The sequence below is a fragment of the Mauremys reevesii genome, linkage group 1, assembly GCF_016161935.1.
Source record: "Mauremys reevesii isolate NIE-2019 linkage group 1, ASM1616193v1, whole genome shotgun sequence".
NCBI classification, from domain to species: Eukaryota; Metazoa; Chordata; order Testudines; family Geoemydidae; genus Mauremys; species Mauremys reevesii.
In genome coordinates, this window is record NC_052623.1 from 237,746,089 (window position 1) to 237,765,103 (window position 19,015).

At 37.6% G+C, this 19,015-nt stretch overlaps 1 protein-coding gene and 1 long non-coding RNA gene across 3 annotated transcripts in view; one reads left to right on the plus strand and one right to left on the minus strand.

Annotated features, from left to right (window-relative positions):
• MPPED1 (metallophosphoesterase domain containing 1) overlaps window positions 1-19,015 on the minus strand; it is a 77,059-nt gene that overhangs the window by 48,263 nt on the left and 9,781 nt on the right. The window contains exons 1-4 of one of the 2 annotated variants that reach the window (XM_039520385.1): window positions 17,903-17,963; window positions 16,724-16,842; window positions 13,930-14,191; window positions 8,839-9,020 (exon numbers count right to left, since the gene is read on the minus strand). In XM_039520385.1, coding sequence (XP_039376319.1) covers window positions 8,839-9,020; window positions 13,930-14,081 — 334 coding nt within the window. In that variant the 5' untranslated portion in view covers window positions 14,082-14,191; window positions 16,724-16,842; window positions 17,903-17,963. Of the gene's footprint in view, window positions 1-8,838; window positions 9,021-13,929; window positions 14,192-16,723; window positions 16,843-17,902; window positions 17,964-19,015 lie in introns of those variants that run through there. The other variant, XM_039520384.1, reaches the window with a different exon arrangement.
• Window positions 1-19,015, plus strand: part of LOC120395715 — a 57,041-nt gene that overhangs the window by 33,382 nt on the left and 4,644 nt on the right. The window lies entirely within an intron of this gene.

A 19,015-nucleotide genomic window follows, 5' to 3' on the forward strand; every position in this document is an offset into this window, starting at 1 on the left:
TTAAAAACATTGGTATTAGTGTTTGGCTCAGCTAACAGGGAAGCAGCAGACCTGGGATGGAAAGGGAGCTAGCTATGTGTGTGCAAACAAATCTGAGACCTGTTCTCAGAACAAATACTGTTCTCATGGGAATTCTGCATATGGATCCAGTACAAAATATAGCTCCCATTGAGAGTATAAGCCATATGAGAGCACATAAGAAACAGATATGCCATTCAGGAATGCCATAACGTAACAAACACAACATGTCTGGTGTGACTTACATATGTATTTAATGCTAAAGGAAAAGAAGGAAATCTGGAATTTTGGGAAATTATATATTCTTATGACGGCTTATTCTGGTCTGCAAAACTCTCAAAGGCTCCCCCTAAAATGCACATGTGTAGTTACCCCTTGCTGGAAAACACAATATACTGTGCAGGGAAAATTCTAGCTAGAGCTGGTAGCAAAATTTTAGGCTATATCTACAGTACATCCTATGTTGGCATAATTTATGTCGCTCAGGGGTGTGAATAAACCACACCTCAGAGCGACATAAATTACACCGGCATAAGTGCTTGTGCACACAGCGCTATGTCAGTGGAAGAGCTTCTCCTGCTGACCTAGCTTCTGCTGCTCGTGGAGGTGGTTTTTTTATGCCAATGGGGAGAGCGCTCTTCCATCAGCATAGAGTGTCTTCTCAACATGCGCTGCAGCAGTGCGGATATATTGGTTCAGCTGCGCCGCTGCAGTGCTGTACGTATAAACATGGCCTTTATCAAAATGGTTTTCCATCTGAAAATACTGTTTCAATTAAACCAATTTTTTGTATGAAACCATATGAATTTGACAAATTTCCCATGGGAAAAAATGTCAGAAAAAATTCAAAATTTTGTTTTGAAATGAAATTTTTAATTTTTTTCTTAAATGAATTTTTCAAAACAATTTTTTCAGAATTTTCTGTTCACTAAATATCTACAATATTTGGTTTTAATCAAATTTGGAATTAAAACAAATTTTGAAATGTTGAAATTTTGTAAAAAATGGAAATTTTGAATTTCAAACAGTTCTAATTTCAGCTACTGGGCTCTGGAGCACCTTCTCCCAGGCAACTTCCAGGGCCTCCCACCCTGGGAGGTGGGGCTCAATGCTTCCTTTTCCCTCAGCCATTTACAATGCTACTGGTTGATGGTGGGGATGAGAACTCAACAGTTCCCTGTTCCCCTCCTCCCTTCTCTTTCCCTCCCTTTTTTTCGCATTTCTCCCCCCCCCCCCCCGCCCCCAGCACACACAAATATGTTGGAGGAACACTGGCTTGGACCTAAGCCAAACAGTTTCTATAAGAGAAGAACTTTTTATAAATAAATATCACCACAAACTCTCCTATTAGACTATGGGGACTTGGTACTTAAAAATCTGGGTGATCATATTTGATTCATGTGTAGCTGAAAAAACTGTCACCTCCCCTTACCCTCCAAATGACCTTTACATATTGTCTCAAGTAAATACACATTTTTTCCAGTTCTGGCAAATGTTCATCAAAAAGTATCTTATTCTTTGTTCACTTAGTGCAAAAAAATTATAATAGCCTTGGTAATAGAATAGAACCTTACAATTACGAAGACCTCGGGAATGGAGGTTGTTCGTAATTCTGAAATGTTTGTAACTCTGAACAAAACATTATGGTTGTTCTTTCAAAAGTTTACAACTGAACATTGACTTAATACAGCTTTGAAACTTTACTATATAGAAGAAAAATGCTGCTGTTAACCACCTCAATTTAGGTGAAACAAGCACAGAAACACTTTCCTTACCTTGTCAAATCTTTTTTAAATGTTCCTTTTTTAAAATAGTTTACATTTAATGCAGTACTATACTGTATTTGCTGCTGCTTCTCTTTTTTTGGGGGGGGTGTCTCTCTGCTGGTGCCTGATTATGTACTTCCAGTTCCAAATGGGGTTTGTGGTTGACTGGTCAGCTCATAATTCTGGTGTTCGTAACTCTGAGGTTCCATTGTACGTGTGTGTATATCTATTTGATTAATGATATTTTTGTTTTTCTTTCATTACTGTAAATTACTAATTAAGGAAATCAACTGAATATCTAATTTGTTATGTGCCAATACAAAATTATTATAGCAATTCCCAATTTTCAAACCACAGTGTGCCCCTTTTATAGGGAAGATAATTTTTAAAGAATTACCTGACATGCTGGTTCACTGTCACTTGAAAAACAGACTGCATATCGGAAAATACTAAAAAACCCTGGGACTTTCATTTTCTAATTCACTGTCTCAGAGTTATCTGTAAATGGACTTTGTATGTATTTAAAGGTGAATCATCCTTTGGCAATGCATTTTTCTTCTTAAATTAGATAAAATTGCAAATAATCCAAAAGCAAATGCATAGCTTTTATACTCCAGACTTCTCTTGTACTAAAAAGTTAGGAGTCTTTACCATTTACCCACTTTATTTAACAAAACACACAGACTTACAATTGCATCCCCATGCAACTTCAACAAGATATATGCAAACTCCTAACAGCAGCTGTGCTTTGCTTGTCTATGGGTATTGTGCTAAGCAGAATTTTTAGTATTCTCTAAAAGCAGTGACAATCATACAAATGCCCACTTAATGTTTCCCCCTCTCATTTCAACCTTTTAGAATACAGCAGTGAGTGATATAGTAAAAAGACTGTATAACAGTCTCAGATTGCTTTTTTAGCATCTCTTTGACAGTTCTGTGTTTAAACACTTGGCTGATGTCTGGGAAATTTACATTAACATACTTTTTTGTATGGTGTATAATCTTGAATAACATTGTAAATCAACACTCCTCCTTAAGTCATTTGTAAACTGTTAGATCTAGCCATTTCTGCAACATAAAAGTCAGCAATTAAATCAAACACTAAAATAACAAATACATGATTTTTCACCACTACATTTGCAAAATGAGAATTCTTTAAATACTTTGATATAGATAAATAAAACTAGGAACATGTTAGAAAAAAAAATCTGCTAATATTCAAGCATATATACCAGGATACTCTGTGACATGTACAGTAATTGAACAAATTTATTTCTAAAGGAAAATGGACCGCCTTCCAGCCTAGGACCTTCATTTGCAGATCCTTGGTTCCTGCTTTAAACCATCTCTGCCTATGCAGAACTAATGCACTGCCCTCCTGCATACAGGAGTCATTGTGCAGCATAGTTCAGCCCCTAAGCCACTGGATGAATTTTACTCTGTAAGAGTATTCTCTTTATATTTAAGCTACAGTATGAAATTCTATTCCTGATTCTACCTTTAAAAAACAATTCTTAATGGGGATGAAAAAATTCTACAGTAAGGTTTTTTTTAACCTTTTAAAATAACATATATATCTGAGGGACAATGAAAGGGCAGGACACAGAGAACTGTATAAAAAAAGTAATAGTAAAAATCACTTCACACTACAAGGATTTCATCACAATTTGATACTGACTCCAATTCAGATCCTGCAAAATAAACCTCAGTGTCCCCAGGTGCTCATCTTCTCAATGGGAAGACTATAAAAGGGGGGGTACTATGTCAGTATATGCACACCACTAATAATAATGTTTTATATTTGTGTATAATGCTTTATGGTGTATGTTCAAAGCAGTGTACAAATAGTCACTAATTAACATCTCTGTGTGGCATGTGGCTAGGTATTATTGTCCCTATTTTAGGCATGGGGAACAAGACGGAGGCTGTGATTTTCAAAGGTGTCTAATAGAGTTAGGTACCCAGTTCCTACAGGATGGGATTTGGGTGCCCAGCTCCCTTAGTGAAAATTCTAGTCAAAGGTCACAGCCATGTCAGAATTAGATTCTGGACATCTTGCCTCCCAATCCCGCCTTTGGGTCTCCAGACCCCACTGCCTTCATGAAAAACTCCACTAAAGCCAATGGAGTTAAACACCGGAGTAAAACGTGTGAGTCCAGAATCAGACCCAGTGTTTGTAATAACAGAACTAATTTTTAGACAAAAGGTGGGGGAAAGCCATGCCATTGGGGTATTATGGAAATAGGAGTCATTCTGCAGTTCCTACAACAGGAGGAATCATAATTTTGACTTTAGCAAACCCACCGCTGTAGAATGCACACTGACCCACATTTCAAACTGCCATGGTACAAATGGCCCTCAGTTGGTGCAGCCTGCCTTGGGAAGATGACCGGGTGTAACAGTGGAGATCCTCTAGTATAGCAGCACCTACATCATATGCTCCCCACTGCCAGCACAGGAGACTAGAAGAAAGTGATATAACTCAGCTTCCTTACACTCTGGTGGTCCCCAGCTGCCTTGCTGGCCCTTGAGGCTACTGGCAGCTAGTGTAATTTACAGAAGTCCTCAGGGTGCCCTAAGTTAGACCAGAGGACTGGCCCAGCACAGACAGCCCAGAATTGTGAGAGACTATAAATTCATCTTTGCACCCTTCTCTCCTGACCTATGCTGTGTGCTCCTCAGTTGTAGCCAAGGATCTGGGACACTGTATGTTAAAGAAGTGCAATGAAAACCAAACTCTTTTTTTTTTTGTATGCCTAGTCTTTTTAAAATGACATCTGTTCTAAATCCCTATACAGCTCAGTGTTTCTCACTGCATTTCCAAAGCCATTCTTTTGTAAATAGATAATTAGTACTTAAACACCCCTTTCAAGGGGTTTCTACATTAACATAAAAATAGTATAATTACTGATGGTCAAAATGGCAAGACTACACTTTGTAAATTCTAATTTCTTTTGCTGCTCAGAAGGATGAATTTCTTTTCTTCTTTGCCACCATTTTACACTGTATTAAATATGAATATTATTGCACCCTAAAATATACAATACCGGTTAAAAACAAGAAGGAAAATATCTACCGTCACTGCAGAAGATTCCATGTTAGAAAAGACCTGAGACAAAGATTGTTTTCTTTGATGAAGATTTGTATCTTAAAACAACAGGGATACTGACTGTTGATCAAAATTAGCTGATTTTTATATAAACAGCATGGCTATAACAATCATAAACTGTGTGTAATTACAGCCACGTAGAATATTGGTATAATTCTGTTAAAATAGGCATTTTCATTCCAAAACTATTTTCAGGTGACTTCAATTTTTGGTGGGAAAAATTTAACCCTTTGTGGTGAAATTTCATATGGCAAATCACAGCCCTGAAGTGAATTTGTGTTGAGAAGTTTGCTAAAATTCTGCTTCTCCATTTTTGCGATTTGAAAATAGGAATAAAATGGTGGTTGTCACCAATTAAATGTTCCAGGTGTGTTTCATTTTTGCACTGTAACTCTAAGCCAGTTTTATTTCAAATTTGGCATGAACTTACTCCTCAAAGAAGAAGAATGCCTTTGACACATTTGAGGAAATTCCATTCAGAAATAATGAACGGAGGAACATTAGAAAATGCACAGCATACTGAAGTAATCTTCTAAGTCTACACACAAGAGTACAATGCTCCATATACACACTCACACAAGTGGGTGTAGAACTGGCACATTGGGAGGGATAGTTCAGCGGTTTGAGCACTGGGGCAAAAATCTGTCTGGGGATAGGTCCTGCTTTGAGCAGGTGGTTGGACTAAATGACCTCCTAAGGTCCCTTCTAATCCTGATATTCTATGATTGAATATTTAGCTCAAATGTCATTAGTGTAACTCAGAGCCATGTTGTGCTCTAGGGCCTTGGAGTACATAACATTTGGAAATATTCACGCAGGCTGGAGCAAAGGGAAGCACGAAGGCTGCTGAACCACACAAATCTTTTCCAATACCATCATTAAAGAATGTATGTGGGGTAGGGTGGGGGCACTGCATGTATAATTTGATGGCTGCACTAGGGCAGAGACTATGTTTTTTGTGTTTGTTCTATAAAGCACCTCATGCATTTTTGGGTGCCAAATAAAAATAAATTAATAAAATAAAACTAGTGAGAGGACTGAGTGCAGGGGATAACCACAGCACAGCGTGTCCCTAGTATTCAAGGATAGGATCCAACTTAACCATCCTGCATTATATATTGATCATATGTAGGCAGAAGGGCTCTGGATTATTTTCAAATGCTTAAAGTGACACCAGTATGTGGGGCACACTGAAAATCTAGCATATGCTCAAATTCTCTTCCAATCCATTCCTTATGGCAGCATCCAAAGGCTCAATGGTCTTGTGACACCACGACACCATTTATTTCAAATTCGGAACCTTCTGAAATCCCAAATGCACTTTGGGCTCAGAGTGTTTCAAGAAAAATGAGCTCACGGAAGAGACTGGGACAAAGAGAGGAAAATAACAGTATCAGAAAAAGAAAACGGCTTGAAGAAAGAGAGAAAGGGCTTTAGATCTGCCCTATTTTGCATAGCACTTAAGCACATGTTCAACTTTAAGCATTAGCTTAAGTTCTATTAAAGTCAGCACTTTTAAAGTAAAATATACTTGACATCAAAGACAAGGAGTCTGAATTTGATGTGGAGAAAAGGAAAATGGAGAAGCAGCCATAGAATTTGGTCGGGTGATCTCAGAAAGGTTGAGAGGAGGATACAGGCAGAAACTGAAATGTCAGGGATCCAAAAGAGTATGAGAAAAGATGCCAGCATTGCACACAAGAAATGTGGACATAAAGAGAAGGTGGGACATGGAGCTGTGGTTTGAAAAGCGGGTGAGCAAGGGAAGGCTTTCTAAAGATAGAGGAAACTGTTGCATGTTTGAAGGCTGAGGTTGACAGAGCCAAAATAGAGAGAATGAAGATAAAGGGAGAAGAAAGGGAGAGCTGAGACTAGGATGAAGGAGAGAATGTAGTCTGGGAGGGAGCAGGAAAGGATGTGAGAAAGGGTGAAAGATCCTGGGCGAAGAGGAGGAGAAGGAGGTGGCTGAGGAAAGGAAGAGGCTCTAATGGTTCTAGATGCATTAGTCAATAAGGAAGGCAAAGTACAGCAGGTTTTCAAAGAAGATGGATGATTTTTTTACTTTATTTATTTAAATTAAACACATAAAAACACCCACCTATTCAAATGCTCTAGACACCTTGACAGAGATTTAAAATATAAAACCAGAAAATATAATATATAAATCGAGTCCCTTCAACAACAAACAACTATCATAAGCATAACAAGCAAAAGATTCTCAACCCAGATTACACAAAAGTGCACCGCTTCTTAGGAATCCTGCCCCCCCATCCCCCAAAAGGCCCTATAGCTTGAAATCCCATGCCCTACACACCTCAGTCCTCTCCAACTGACCATTCAGAGAGATTTGTTTGGCAGCAAGCCTTAAGGATCAGCAAATTCTCAGACTATTTTGGAGCAAGGAGAAAAACAATTTCATTCACGAGGCCATCATGAAGAAGGCCCTGCCAGCACTCCCTCACCTATAACCTATAAACTGAGGGGATTTCAGCTTGAGGACTTCTGCTGTTCCCAGCGGGGGCAGTATCATGTAGGAGGGCAGGTAGTCTGTCAGGTAGACAGGAACTCAGCAGCAACTCAGACATGCAGTCCCTTTCCCTGCTGACTAACAATGCTCTAATATCGCTTCCCTTCCACACTACTGGGTAAATATTGATTTTGTGTATAACAGATAACCATGGGGTTTGGAACAGTTTTTGTGCACTAATGTTTGTACATTATTGCAATGTAGTGTGAAGATTCAGAGTGAAATTGAACATTGCTTAGTGTTGTAAGAGTGTCCTATTGTCCTGTAATGCCTGGGCACAGAAAGATTGCATGGAAGGTACGGTTACAGATTTCACTGAAAATGACAATGCTTTTGCGTGTGTTTCCACCTTAATGCATTGTAACTTTTTTTCTTAATTATTTTATGTTGGGCGTATTATTGGGCTTGCAGAGTTGAATCAATATTTATTAGCATGAGTCTTCCCAAATTAGGATAAAGGCTTGATTGTAAATATTTTTTTGAACTAGAAAGGCCTGACATTTTTCTTATTGCATCTCAGTCTCCATGCTTATGTCAGCTTTGTGCTGCTCCTAGCCAATTCCACACTGGGAAATGCCATAGCACGTAGCTAAGAAGACAGGAAAATATAAAGAAAAAAGCCCAGTCCCTTAAAATGTGTACTTCATGCAGAAGTTTTTTTAAAGCCACTCACCTGACCTACAAATTTTTTGATAATCAGAAACAAAAATCTGTGTTTATGCTAAATCCGGGCACCAGCACAGCAGGAACACAGACCATGATTTTTCTCTGGAAGCAGCATACTCTTTCCAATCTCCACTGTAATTTTCTTTTTTTTTAAGCACATACATAACATTGTAGAAGTGCATGTAAATCACCACTTGCCTGCCCAGTGGAACAGAATTTCAGCTATCAATGCCAACAGTTGCCTACAGAAGGCATCTACATCTGGTCTGCCACATCCAAGACAGCAACCACAGACACGCGTTTTGCTTTGTTTGGAATTCATCGCTGTGGTGCAGCTGAGCCTCAGACAGAAAAACTATCAGCCTCCAGGGTTAAACAGACAAATGCTTTTCTCACCACAACTTTTTACGGGGAGGGAAAGCCATAACGATGTATGTAAGAGTTCTTATGCAAATCATAAAAGGCCCAGTGACTTAAATAGCAGCTAATGCCAAAAGTTGCTTATTGTACATTTTCCCCCTCTTAAGAGTAGAAAGGTAGAATGGATGAATGATCACATGTATCTCATTTGTTCAGCTGGAAAGAACACAATATTTTTAAAAAATCCAAATTCTAAATGTTGCCATTTAAACAGAAAGCTAAATTAATATTAATAATTCCTAAGTGCAAAATGTTTTACTAGGAGGCAGAGAGGGTTGGTACATTCATTAAATCACGTTTACTTCCAAAATGGCATGTATTCTGATACTTACCTAACCATTCATTGAATTTTTTAACTTCACTAGGAAGTCCCAGTTCAGTGAAGTCACCAGCATGTATTAAAACATCTCCATAGGGCATTTGGACTGGATCAGTTCTTGAGTGAGTGTCAGAAATACAGACAAATCGGGTATATCCTGGAGGTTTGGGGGCATCATGGGGCACAGGATCCACCCTATGGGAAATGCATGATGAGAAGGTTATGAAATAGAGCTGACTACATAACCTTTTTAGTATTTACTTTGCAATTCCAATACAATTTTCAGTGTTACTAAAGATGACGTATTCTGGATCTGTGTGGCGAAAGTCACTTATTAGAAGAAACTCACAGAATTAATAGGAGGTATAAGAATTTTGGAGTTCACATCATAGAGCTTTCAATATTGGCTGGGTAGATGTATTAGTTTAAAGGGATTATGGAAAAGGGATTGTTTCAATGTTATTGTCATATTTCAGACACTTACAAATAAAACAAAGGCATTTCCAATTTCAAAATAAGAATACCGTCCTGTGTTCATTGTTTAAATAAGATTGCACACTATACTGAGAGAAGCATTTTATCACATATATAAATACATTTAAATGCATTTTCCTAATCATATTTTTTCTGCAGCTTATAAAATTCCAACAAATTTAATTAACGCATTTTTGGAGATATGGTTCAGTGTGTTAATGCACCGGCAGATAAGAACTTTACTGACAGCTGCTGCAAATGCACATTCTAACCTTACTATTGTCAGGACAATTGTGGTAACTTTCTGGGCTTAATTATACTAAGTAAATCAGATGCAGTAAGGGGTGGTGCTGCATTGTATAGTGCCCAATTTCAAGACTCAAACACAAGGAAAAGAAATGATCTGACCCACTTTTATGAAGCTTCCTCATGAGTTAGGTAAGGAAGGCAGAGAAATCAAATCTGCTGCATGAGATATACTTATTTGCAACTCATTAAATTCCTTCACCCTCAACACATTTCATTACAATATATAGAAGTATGTATGTGTAAGTGTACCATAGCTGCAATTTCAGTGGGGGTAATTTTGGTGGGAAAAAAACAGAAAGAGCTTTAATATCAGTAAAATCTCAGACAGAATTATAGTTTTATACGAACAATTTAGTTTGTAAACATTTGTCTTTAAATGACTAATAACATTAATTTAGTTCATTGTTATGTATAATTTGGATCTTTCTCCATCTGATCTGCTTCTCTTCTGGCTCAATTTTAAAAATTTAATTAGGAAAAAATAAAGTTATAGATCTTTATTATCATTAATGCTAACACTTTGGTATTTATGGGAAAAGATTTCAGAGGACCTCAAATTGTTTAACAAACATAAGTCAATCTTCACATCATGGGACAGTTAAGAATTATATCCATTTTACAGATGAGCAAACTGAGGCATGGATGTTAAGTGACCTGATAAGTTCATGTTGACATTAGTGAGACAACCAGGAATAGAGTCCTATTCAAATCATTAAACAACACTTACAAAAATTCTCATTTTACCATTTGATAAAACACATTTAAAAGCTAATGTATGAGGATATTCTCTTTGTTATACTATTTTTCTATACTTTTCTGGGAGAGTGTATGTCTTTTTAAAAATCATTACATCTATGGGCAGGTTCTAGCAAAAGTCATAACTTTTGAAAAGTTTTTTTTTTTTACTTTACTAAATCCAGGGAGTAATAACTATTTAATTTGAGTGCTATATAGCAGGAAGTATTAAGCCCAAGTTTCCAAAAATTTCATACCTTTTGTCAATTTTTCAACAGAAAGTGACCAGAAGGGAAGGCCAAAAGTTGGAGCATGAAACAAGCACAAAACCAGAAACTTGAGGTCTTACATCCCTGACTTCCAAACTTTTGCTCTCCCCATTCTTAACTCTCAAATATAGGCACCTCTCCGTTACGCAGTTTTAAATTATGGATACTTCTCAACTGCCGAAGAAGGTAGCCAGAAAAATAATGTACTTCCCCAGGGTTCTCATGTATTTGTACATGATAAATAAAATGCGCTGATCTGAATTTACATTGCTGGGTTTTCAGTGTAGCTCATAAAGTGTATCCCTTGAATATGCCTCTTCCCTCTTACCTATCACTGAAACAAAGCCAAGGGCAGCAGTAACTTGTGCATCAAATAGTAACATAAATTTCACATGGTCCTCCTCTGGAGTTGAATGAAAACACAACAGACTTACAATGGCAATGTATGCAGCACACAATACGTATGCTTTTCCTTATGCACGATTTAGAACTTTATTTTGTGGGAAGCATTTTCCTAATTCACATTGGTCAGCCAAGGTATGTATTGCTTTAAAACCTTGTACAAAGGGCCAAAAAATGTATTGGGTATAAATAAATATGATAAATAAATGAAATGCAGATCACAGTGTCACAGAAATATGCACACATTAAGGATGTGTGAATTGCTTTTGCAGTACAACAGTGCAAAAGTGTGTCAGGTTTCACATAAACACATTTAATTGTTCTGTAGGACACAATTTCTTAAGGCCTGAGACTGATGTCCCTGAGTAGCACCTGACTCCCTGAGTAGCCCCACTGATGTCCAATGAACTGCTTGCGCTGTGAGTAACGGAAAAAGAAGAATGAGGACCTTATGGTCTATGTTATTTTTTTAAAATAACATATAAACTTGTATATAAATTGAAAAAGCAAAGTTAAGTTTCAGGCCAACAGTGGAGGTTGGTATATACACAGGGCTTCAACGGGGTTTCATACAGGAGCAGAGATTTGCCTGCATACAGCCAGGATCAAGACCTTAAATCTTCAGGGGAAGACTGTCATGATTTATGTCTTCTACAGCTCTGATTGCACTGTCAGTGCTTAACAAACAGTAAATGACAATTATCATAATAATAAAATACATTTGCCAACTGTGGCAACCCAAAGCACCTTGCAAGAGAGGAACAGGAAGGGCAAAGATGGAGCCAGGAAAATGCCGTGAGAGGTTGGGAATACTCCTGGATGGTGCTGTTAAGGTAAGACAAGGAGTGCAAGACAGTACTGAAGACCAGAAAAACCATGTACTAGCTGTAAGGCTGAAGTCAGAAGAGCCTTTGGAGGAGAGCCAAAAGCACTGAGGAGAAAAGCATTTGGGGGTGAGTAAATGTATATGAGGTTTATTCATTATTATTTGCAACATCACTAAACTAGGGATTTTGCAAGCATATAATTCACTACTAGGGTGAAATCCTGGCCCTGCTGAAGTCAATGGAGCAGCTACATTGACTTCAATGGGGCCAGGATTTAACTCATAATATTTATGGGAATAAAGGAGATGCAAGATTACATTTCTCACCATTCTGTTAATTTGTACAAGCCAAGAACAATATCAATACTGTAGGTATTCACAAAAATTCTTCAAGATTTCTACTGTCTAGGCAAATAGAGTTGGTCAAATTACTCTTATGAATATTATTTGTTACAACTTAGCCCATTTTCTGGTTTGCATGAATGTTTTTCAAAAGTATTAATTATTCATGAGTGTTGAACACTTTTGGGGAACAATTTTCAGAGAATGGCTTGTTTGTGAACTGCTCCCTTTAGAGTATTCACTGTGTTGTGTGGTGGATCACCAAAGTCACATGCTATTGTATTCACTCACTGGCTGGGTGACTGCAACATTAAACGAGATAATGAGTAGCAAATGGCTAATAATGAATAACTAATTTCCAACCCAAATTTTGTGATGAAAACCCATACATGCAACTTTTGGGATTGGCAAAAGTATTCATGAATGCCCCACGGCTATCTGAATACTCACAAATAATGAATAATATGCCCCACAAATCTCAGAGATCTAAACTTGGCACTTCTGTTTGCCAAAATATTTGTGGATCAATTTTTTGTTTGTTTGTTTTCTGTTACCATTTGCCAGCTCTGCAAACAAAAGATGTTCCCTGATGCAGATATTATATTTGTTTTATTCATTATTTGTATTGGGACACTACTTAAAAGCCCCAATTAGGGGTCAGGACCTGCTCCAGAGAGTGTTGTTTACACATTCGAACTCTGCCCACATGCAGGCATGTGTCCACATTAGCCTTTATGTTTCCTTTCTATGGTGTACAATTTGTACCACAATTTGCATGTAAAATATCACTGAAAAGATCCATACCATTCACTTGTGTTTTTTTTTAAATGAATCATTCCCTATGTTTAGAAATTACCAAAATGTATTAAATGTAGTGGATGAAAGTAAGCCAATTTATTCAGTCCTGCTAAAGTAAAAAGTTTTTTTAAAATGAAAATCAGTTCTCTGATCAAAATAGAAGTTTGATTCTCTTTTTAAAGAATAGAATAAAATATGTTACATTTTGATTTCCTACAAAATATTTTGCAATGGATTTATATACTTAATTTACTTGTAATGGCTTAACAGTTTTGCTTTTCCTTCTGGCTCTCAACTTTATGGCAAGTTTCATTTTGTAATTATGATCCTACACTTGACATTAAAAGTAAATCACCATTTAGAGCAGTTAACTTTACTGATGTCATCATCATATATAAAAAGTCAAAAACAAACACATTATTTTAATTACTCTTTAAGCACTCCATATCTTTCACACACTGGTATTAAAGTAGGTTGTTGGATGGGTACCCACACTATTTTATTTGCTGCTGTCATTTTTATTTTGTAGTACAAAGCGGTAGTATAGCTAACCAACAACAGGAGAATGTTTATTCTGAATACAGACTTGGTATTTCAACAGCTATTTACTTGTGATGCAAGTTGAGAATACGAATTCACAAAGCTGATTAATGCTTCTAAAACTGTGGAAAATATTATCTATATGAAACCTCTTAGATTAATTACATTGCTTGTTATTGTTTTCTTTTTATAAAGACCAAATTGTGCTAGCACAGTGATTCCTCATCTAACCTTTAAAAAAGTACCTATGCTTCCCCAATGGACTGAATTGTATCAGTAATTATTATTAGAAAGACAGCAAAACATTGTTCTCTGAATTCTTTCTGACTGGTCCATCAAATACCACATTGACAAGGCAATAACAATTCTGAAGGCTGTGTTAGAGCAATAACAAAACTATAATACTTACATTTGCACATGTGGGGGCTGAAAGCGTCCCTGGTTAATGTTGTAGAACGTGAACGCCTGTGTGGGGTTTGAGCTGTACTCATCCACTTCAATTATGAGTCTACTGTGTTGATGCCTTCTAGCGGCCATAATATGCGACTGGGCGAAAGCCATGCTTGCGCTGTGTAGTACAGCTTTTTCAGACAATCATCTGTGCTATCTTTCTACATCGACAGAAGACCATGTCGTCTCCTTACCTCATCAACGTGCTCCCCTTCTGAAACCTAAAAGCAGATTGAAGAGATGGAGCATAACCGTTTGACAGTTAATCTGTTTTGGATTTGCTTTATTTAATGTCAGATGAAGATTTAAAGGGGGTGGGGGAACACTTACAGCTCAAAGAACTCATTAAAAACCTTTCCAACTCAGTAATTTGATGAATATATTGTAATCTGAGTTTGGAGGGGAGGGACACTTGCAAAAGAACACATGGCGCAACATGTTCAAATAGTTAAGACTTTTAAACACAAATCTAGCACCATGCAGTACTGGTATTTCAATTTTAAGGTTTTGTCAACACAATTATTTACTTCCCCCACCATTGTATTAATGAATATTTATATCATAGCCCCTTCAAAAATGTTCAGTTGACTGTCTCTGAATGACTAAAGTGCAAACACATTTTTAAGTTCAGTAAAAAGCACCAGTTTAAGGCCTGTTTTTCAGTAGTGCTGTGGCATTTATGAAAGGTATGTGTTGTCAAGCGATGCTCCCTTGAGACTAAGAAACAGGTATCAAAATGGGTTTCCCATTCACATTTTTTTATATTATGCCTGGCTTTGTAATAGTGTAATAGTGCAGATATGAAAGCTCAAAGTGCTACTGCTCCATCTATCACACCTCATATCCTACTGTGAGGTAGTTTAGGCCCAAAATATAGGATTCATTGGAAAATGGGGTGTTTCACAGCCTTATACAAATAAATATGTTTTCATTAAGTTTTAAAAAGAAAATCAATTGAAACCATTTTGGATACTCCTCACAATGTATCCAACCCTAAAACAACAGCAGTGATTGTTTGGGAAGTGAAACTGACTGACTGAAATGCTAAAAGTAACCACTGAAAATAGCAGGAAGTAAATTAGATTAGATTTTTGCCCGTCCCTCCCCACCCCAACCCCGCTCCCAGTTTTAATAAACTCTTTCATTACTGGTAATAAAAGTAAGGCTCTTTCATGAGATTGTTAGTTTTTGTTTACTTATTGAAAAAAATGCTTTGCTTCAAAGGAACTAATTTTACAAATATTCACATTAGAAAATAGTTATTCACTGATTATATACAGTCGCTGGGCAGTGGTACTGAAAGTATCTTACGGACATGGCCAATGTATCTCGGTTCCACTCTGATGGGACCATCTCCAAACATGATGGGAATGCAGTTCATGCATTAATCACTCAGTCCTTTGCCTAGCTATTAAGACTGCCTACCTGGGTGCCAAATCTGGTATTAGTTTTTGCAAGGTGGAAGTTTGTCTTCTGTGAAACTGGGATGAGACCTCTAGTTCATTTCATTACATGGCTGTAAAATGATGACAACTTGCTGTCATTACCAACCTACAGGGACATAGCCTGAGAATTTTAAAAAAGAGCATATTTCTTCTTGACTCCACTAGAAATGCATGGTAAGGAAATAGTAGAAAAGCAGCCAAGGAAATTTTGGATTTTAAACACTCTCTGATGCAGTGTGCCTGCTATGGAACAGGCAGCAGAATGGAAGTGTTTGAAAGCAGCAGGAGGGAAGAGAGAAATGATCCTTGTAAAAATAATAGAGTACAAATCTTTGCACTTAAGAAATAAGGCCTGATCTACACTTAAAAATTTAGGTTGACATAGCTAGGTTGCCCAAGAAAAGGAAAAATCCACACACCTGAGCGCCGTAGCTATGCTGACCTAACTCCTAGTGTAGATGCAACTAGATCAATGGAAGAACACTACCTGTCACTGTAGGCTGTGTCTACACTATGGGGTTATGGCAGCATAGCTATGCCAGTATTGTCCCAGTAGTATAGACAAGCCCTAAAAGATTAAAATGGTAGATATGAGGTCTTGTCCTAGAAGCATTGTGTGCAAAATGGTGCATTTTCAAAGATGTTCATATGGACCATGTATGTCAAAGTCAGAGATTTTATATTGGACCAGCTGCTCTGAATAAACAGACATCTGTTTGAAGTAAACTAATATAAATGGTGATTTTTAGAATTAAATTCAGCACACTTAGTAATCTGCAATTCTAAAGTGTCTACAAAAGGATCTTGCAATACTTTATAAAGCATTAAGTTTCAACAACACCTTGGTGAGGTGTGTAAAAATGTTCCCCATTTTACAAATGGCTAACCCAAGGTTACAGTGAGGCTGAGACAAATATTTTCAAAATTAGGAGCCTAAAGTTGGGCTCCTAAATCTGTATTTAAGCACCTGCCTGATCCTGAAAATTGCTGAGCATCCAAAAGCTCCACTGATCTCAGTGAGAGCTGCTGGGTGCTCAGAACTTTTGAAAATATGGCTAAATATGCTTAACTTTAGGCTCCTGAATGATTTACCTAAGGTCACATAGAGAATCATTGGCAGAACCAGCCCTAGAAACCAGGAATCCTCACTCTGAGTTAGATGCTCTAACTACTTCCTCCTCACTGGATAAGGTGGACAATAGCACTTGCTAACTCCACTAAGATTAGCTGCTTTTGGTAGAATTCATTACACTTTGTTCCCAAACACTGAGAAAAGTGTACCAAATATACTGCTCTGATGGCACTTACTGTAGAAGGGTTTTCATAAGTGAAGATCCAGTGTCCTCACACATGGGAGAACCTATGAATCACAGCACTAAGCCAGTCTGCATGGATGTTAGCCAGAGACACTCAGCCTGATGGTCACCCTGTAAACAGGCAGAAAATTAGAAGCCAGCATGTCTCACTTGAGAGGAAAAAATTGTGTTATCATTGCACTACTGAGCCCTCTACCAAGTGACAGCCATACAATGTCCACCCTGGAGACACATACAAATTGTCCAGGATAGGAAACAGGTTTCAGAGTAGCAGCCGTGTTAGTCTGTATCAGCAAAAAGAACAGGAGTACTTGTGGCACCTTAGAGACTAACAAATTTATTTGACCATAAGCTTTCATGGGCTACAGCCCACTTCATCGGATGCATAGAATGGAACATACAGTAAAAATATATTTATACATACAGAGAACATGAAAAGGTGGAAGGACCCATACCAACTGTAAGAGGCTAATTAATTAAGAGAAGCTATGATCAGCAGGGGAGAAAGGGAACCAAAAAGCTGGATCTTACCCTAAAAATAAAATAGCTAGCAATAACATGAACAACTAGTCCTAAACAGAAATCAGAATAATATAATCACAGTACATAACTAACAATATTAATTCAACAGATGAAGCTACTGTCAGCAACATACACAAATGTCTTTGATCCTTACCTTTCACTCTCTTGATGTCTTGCTGAATAAGTGGCTGGCTGGCTGCTAACATTCTTGGTGACTGATAGAACAAGCTGTCTCCCTCCAGCCTGACTGCTATCCAAACTGACACTAGTCACTCCCCTTTATTTTCCTTTACAACATTCCTTAAGATTTTTTTTAAATAATTTGAATTTTCCCTCATAACCCAAAACAGGGTGTGACATGCAGTAGGAAAATAATAACCTGCTGCTGTACCATGTAAGTTTTAAAATCACATGGCCAACACTACCAACATACAGCACTAAGACTCAAATCCCCACAGCAACAACATGCTAACCACTCTCTTCCCCCAGACTTATGGAGCTATGGGATGGCTGCCAGGGAGATACAGAGAAATGTAAAAAAGGGTTTCATGAATATGAATATTAAAGTAAAAATCACAATTCTGGATGTTAGTTCTTTTTCAATCTCCAACATTTATGATTCTATTAAATGATCTATCCATCTTCTTACCAGTGTAGGAATGTTCTCTGCATAGTTATTTTTCTAGGACTTTATCCAGTTTACTTTTAAATGTCGCCAAAGGTCTGATCCAAAACCACTGTACTAAATGGATGTCTTCCCACTACCTTCAATAGGAATTCCACCACTTCCACTGGGAGATTATTCTGCAATGGGACTACCCATCTACTTGAAATTAGGCACGTTCTTAAATCCCCCTGCTGAACTGGGGCCTTAGAGAACTCACTGTATGGAGTTTTCCTGATTTTTTTTTCAGCCCTAAAATTTTTCTTTCTTAATGTCACCCCAATGTTCTCTTGTATAGGTACCAAACAAAATAATTCCAGTCCATCTTTTGCATGAGTTATATTGCCTTTGTTTAATTTAACCTCTTTCTCCTTCACTTTTTCCATTGCAAACCAACATTTGCAATGTATCACTTTAATCTCCCTTCCCCCATCCCCACATTGATTCTGGTTCTGCCTTTTGTTCTTCCTCCATTTCCTATCTTTCCCTGTCCGTTGTTCCTCAACTAACTTACTTGATTCTCTGTGCTACAGTCCCCACTACCATCTATTTTTGTGGGTCCCATGGCAAACATCTGTTTTGAGGCTTTCTGATAACCTTCCCAGGTACTGGACAAGAGCCTGGATCCAAATCCACCATGGCTCAAGTACAGTAGTTGTCATCTTAAATAATACTTAGGTTGTTAAAATAAAATAAAATAATATAAGCAGAGGATAGAAATTAAGAAGTAAAAGTGTGAAGAAGAGATGTATTGTGAGATGAGCTTTGCAAATATATGAAAAGTCAATGAGGCAGAGAAACATATGATGGCTATTCCAGATCATAAGAGCTGCAGAGGAGCAGTTGCAGCTCTCGCACCGACAGTAGTGAGGTAATGTGAAGAGCAAGAGAGACAAGGCCAGTGGTAGATGAGTGGGAACAGTGTAGACAGAGAGAAGATATGTGAGGTAGGCTAGAGTTTGTTCATGGAGAGTCTGAAGAACTGGGATTTGGGGATGCAATTGAGAAAGAAAGTGCAGTAGCAAACCGAGAGGAGGTTAAGGCATTTCCATGCAGCTTTAAAATAGTGAAGCCCAAATTATTTCAGGGAAAGAGGTG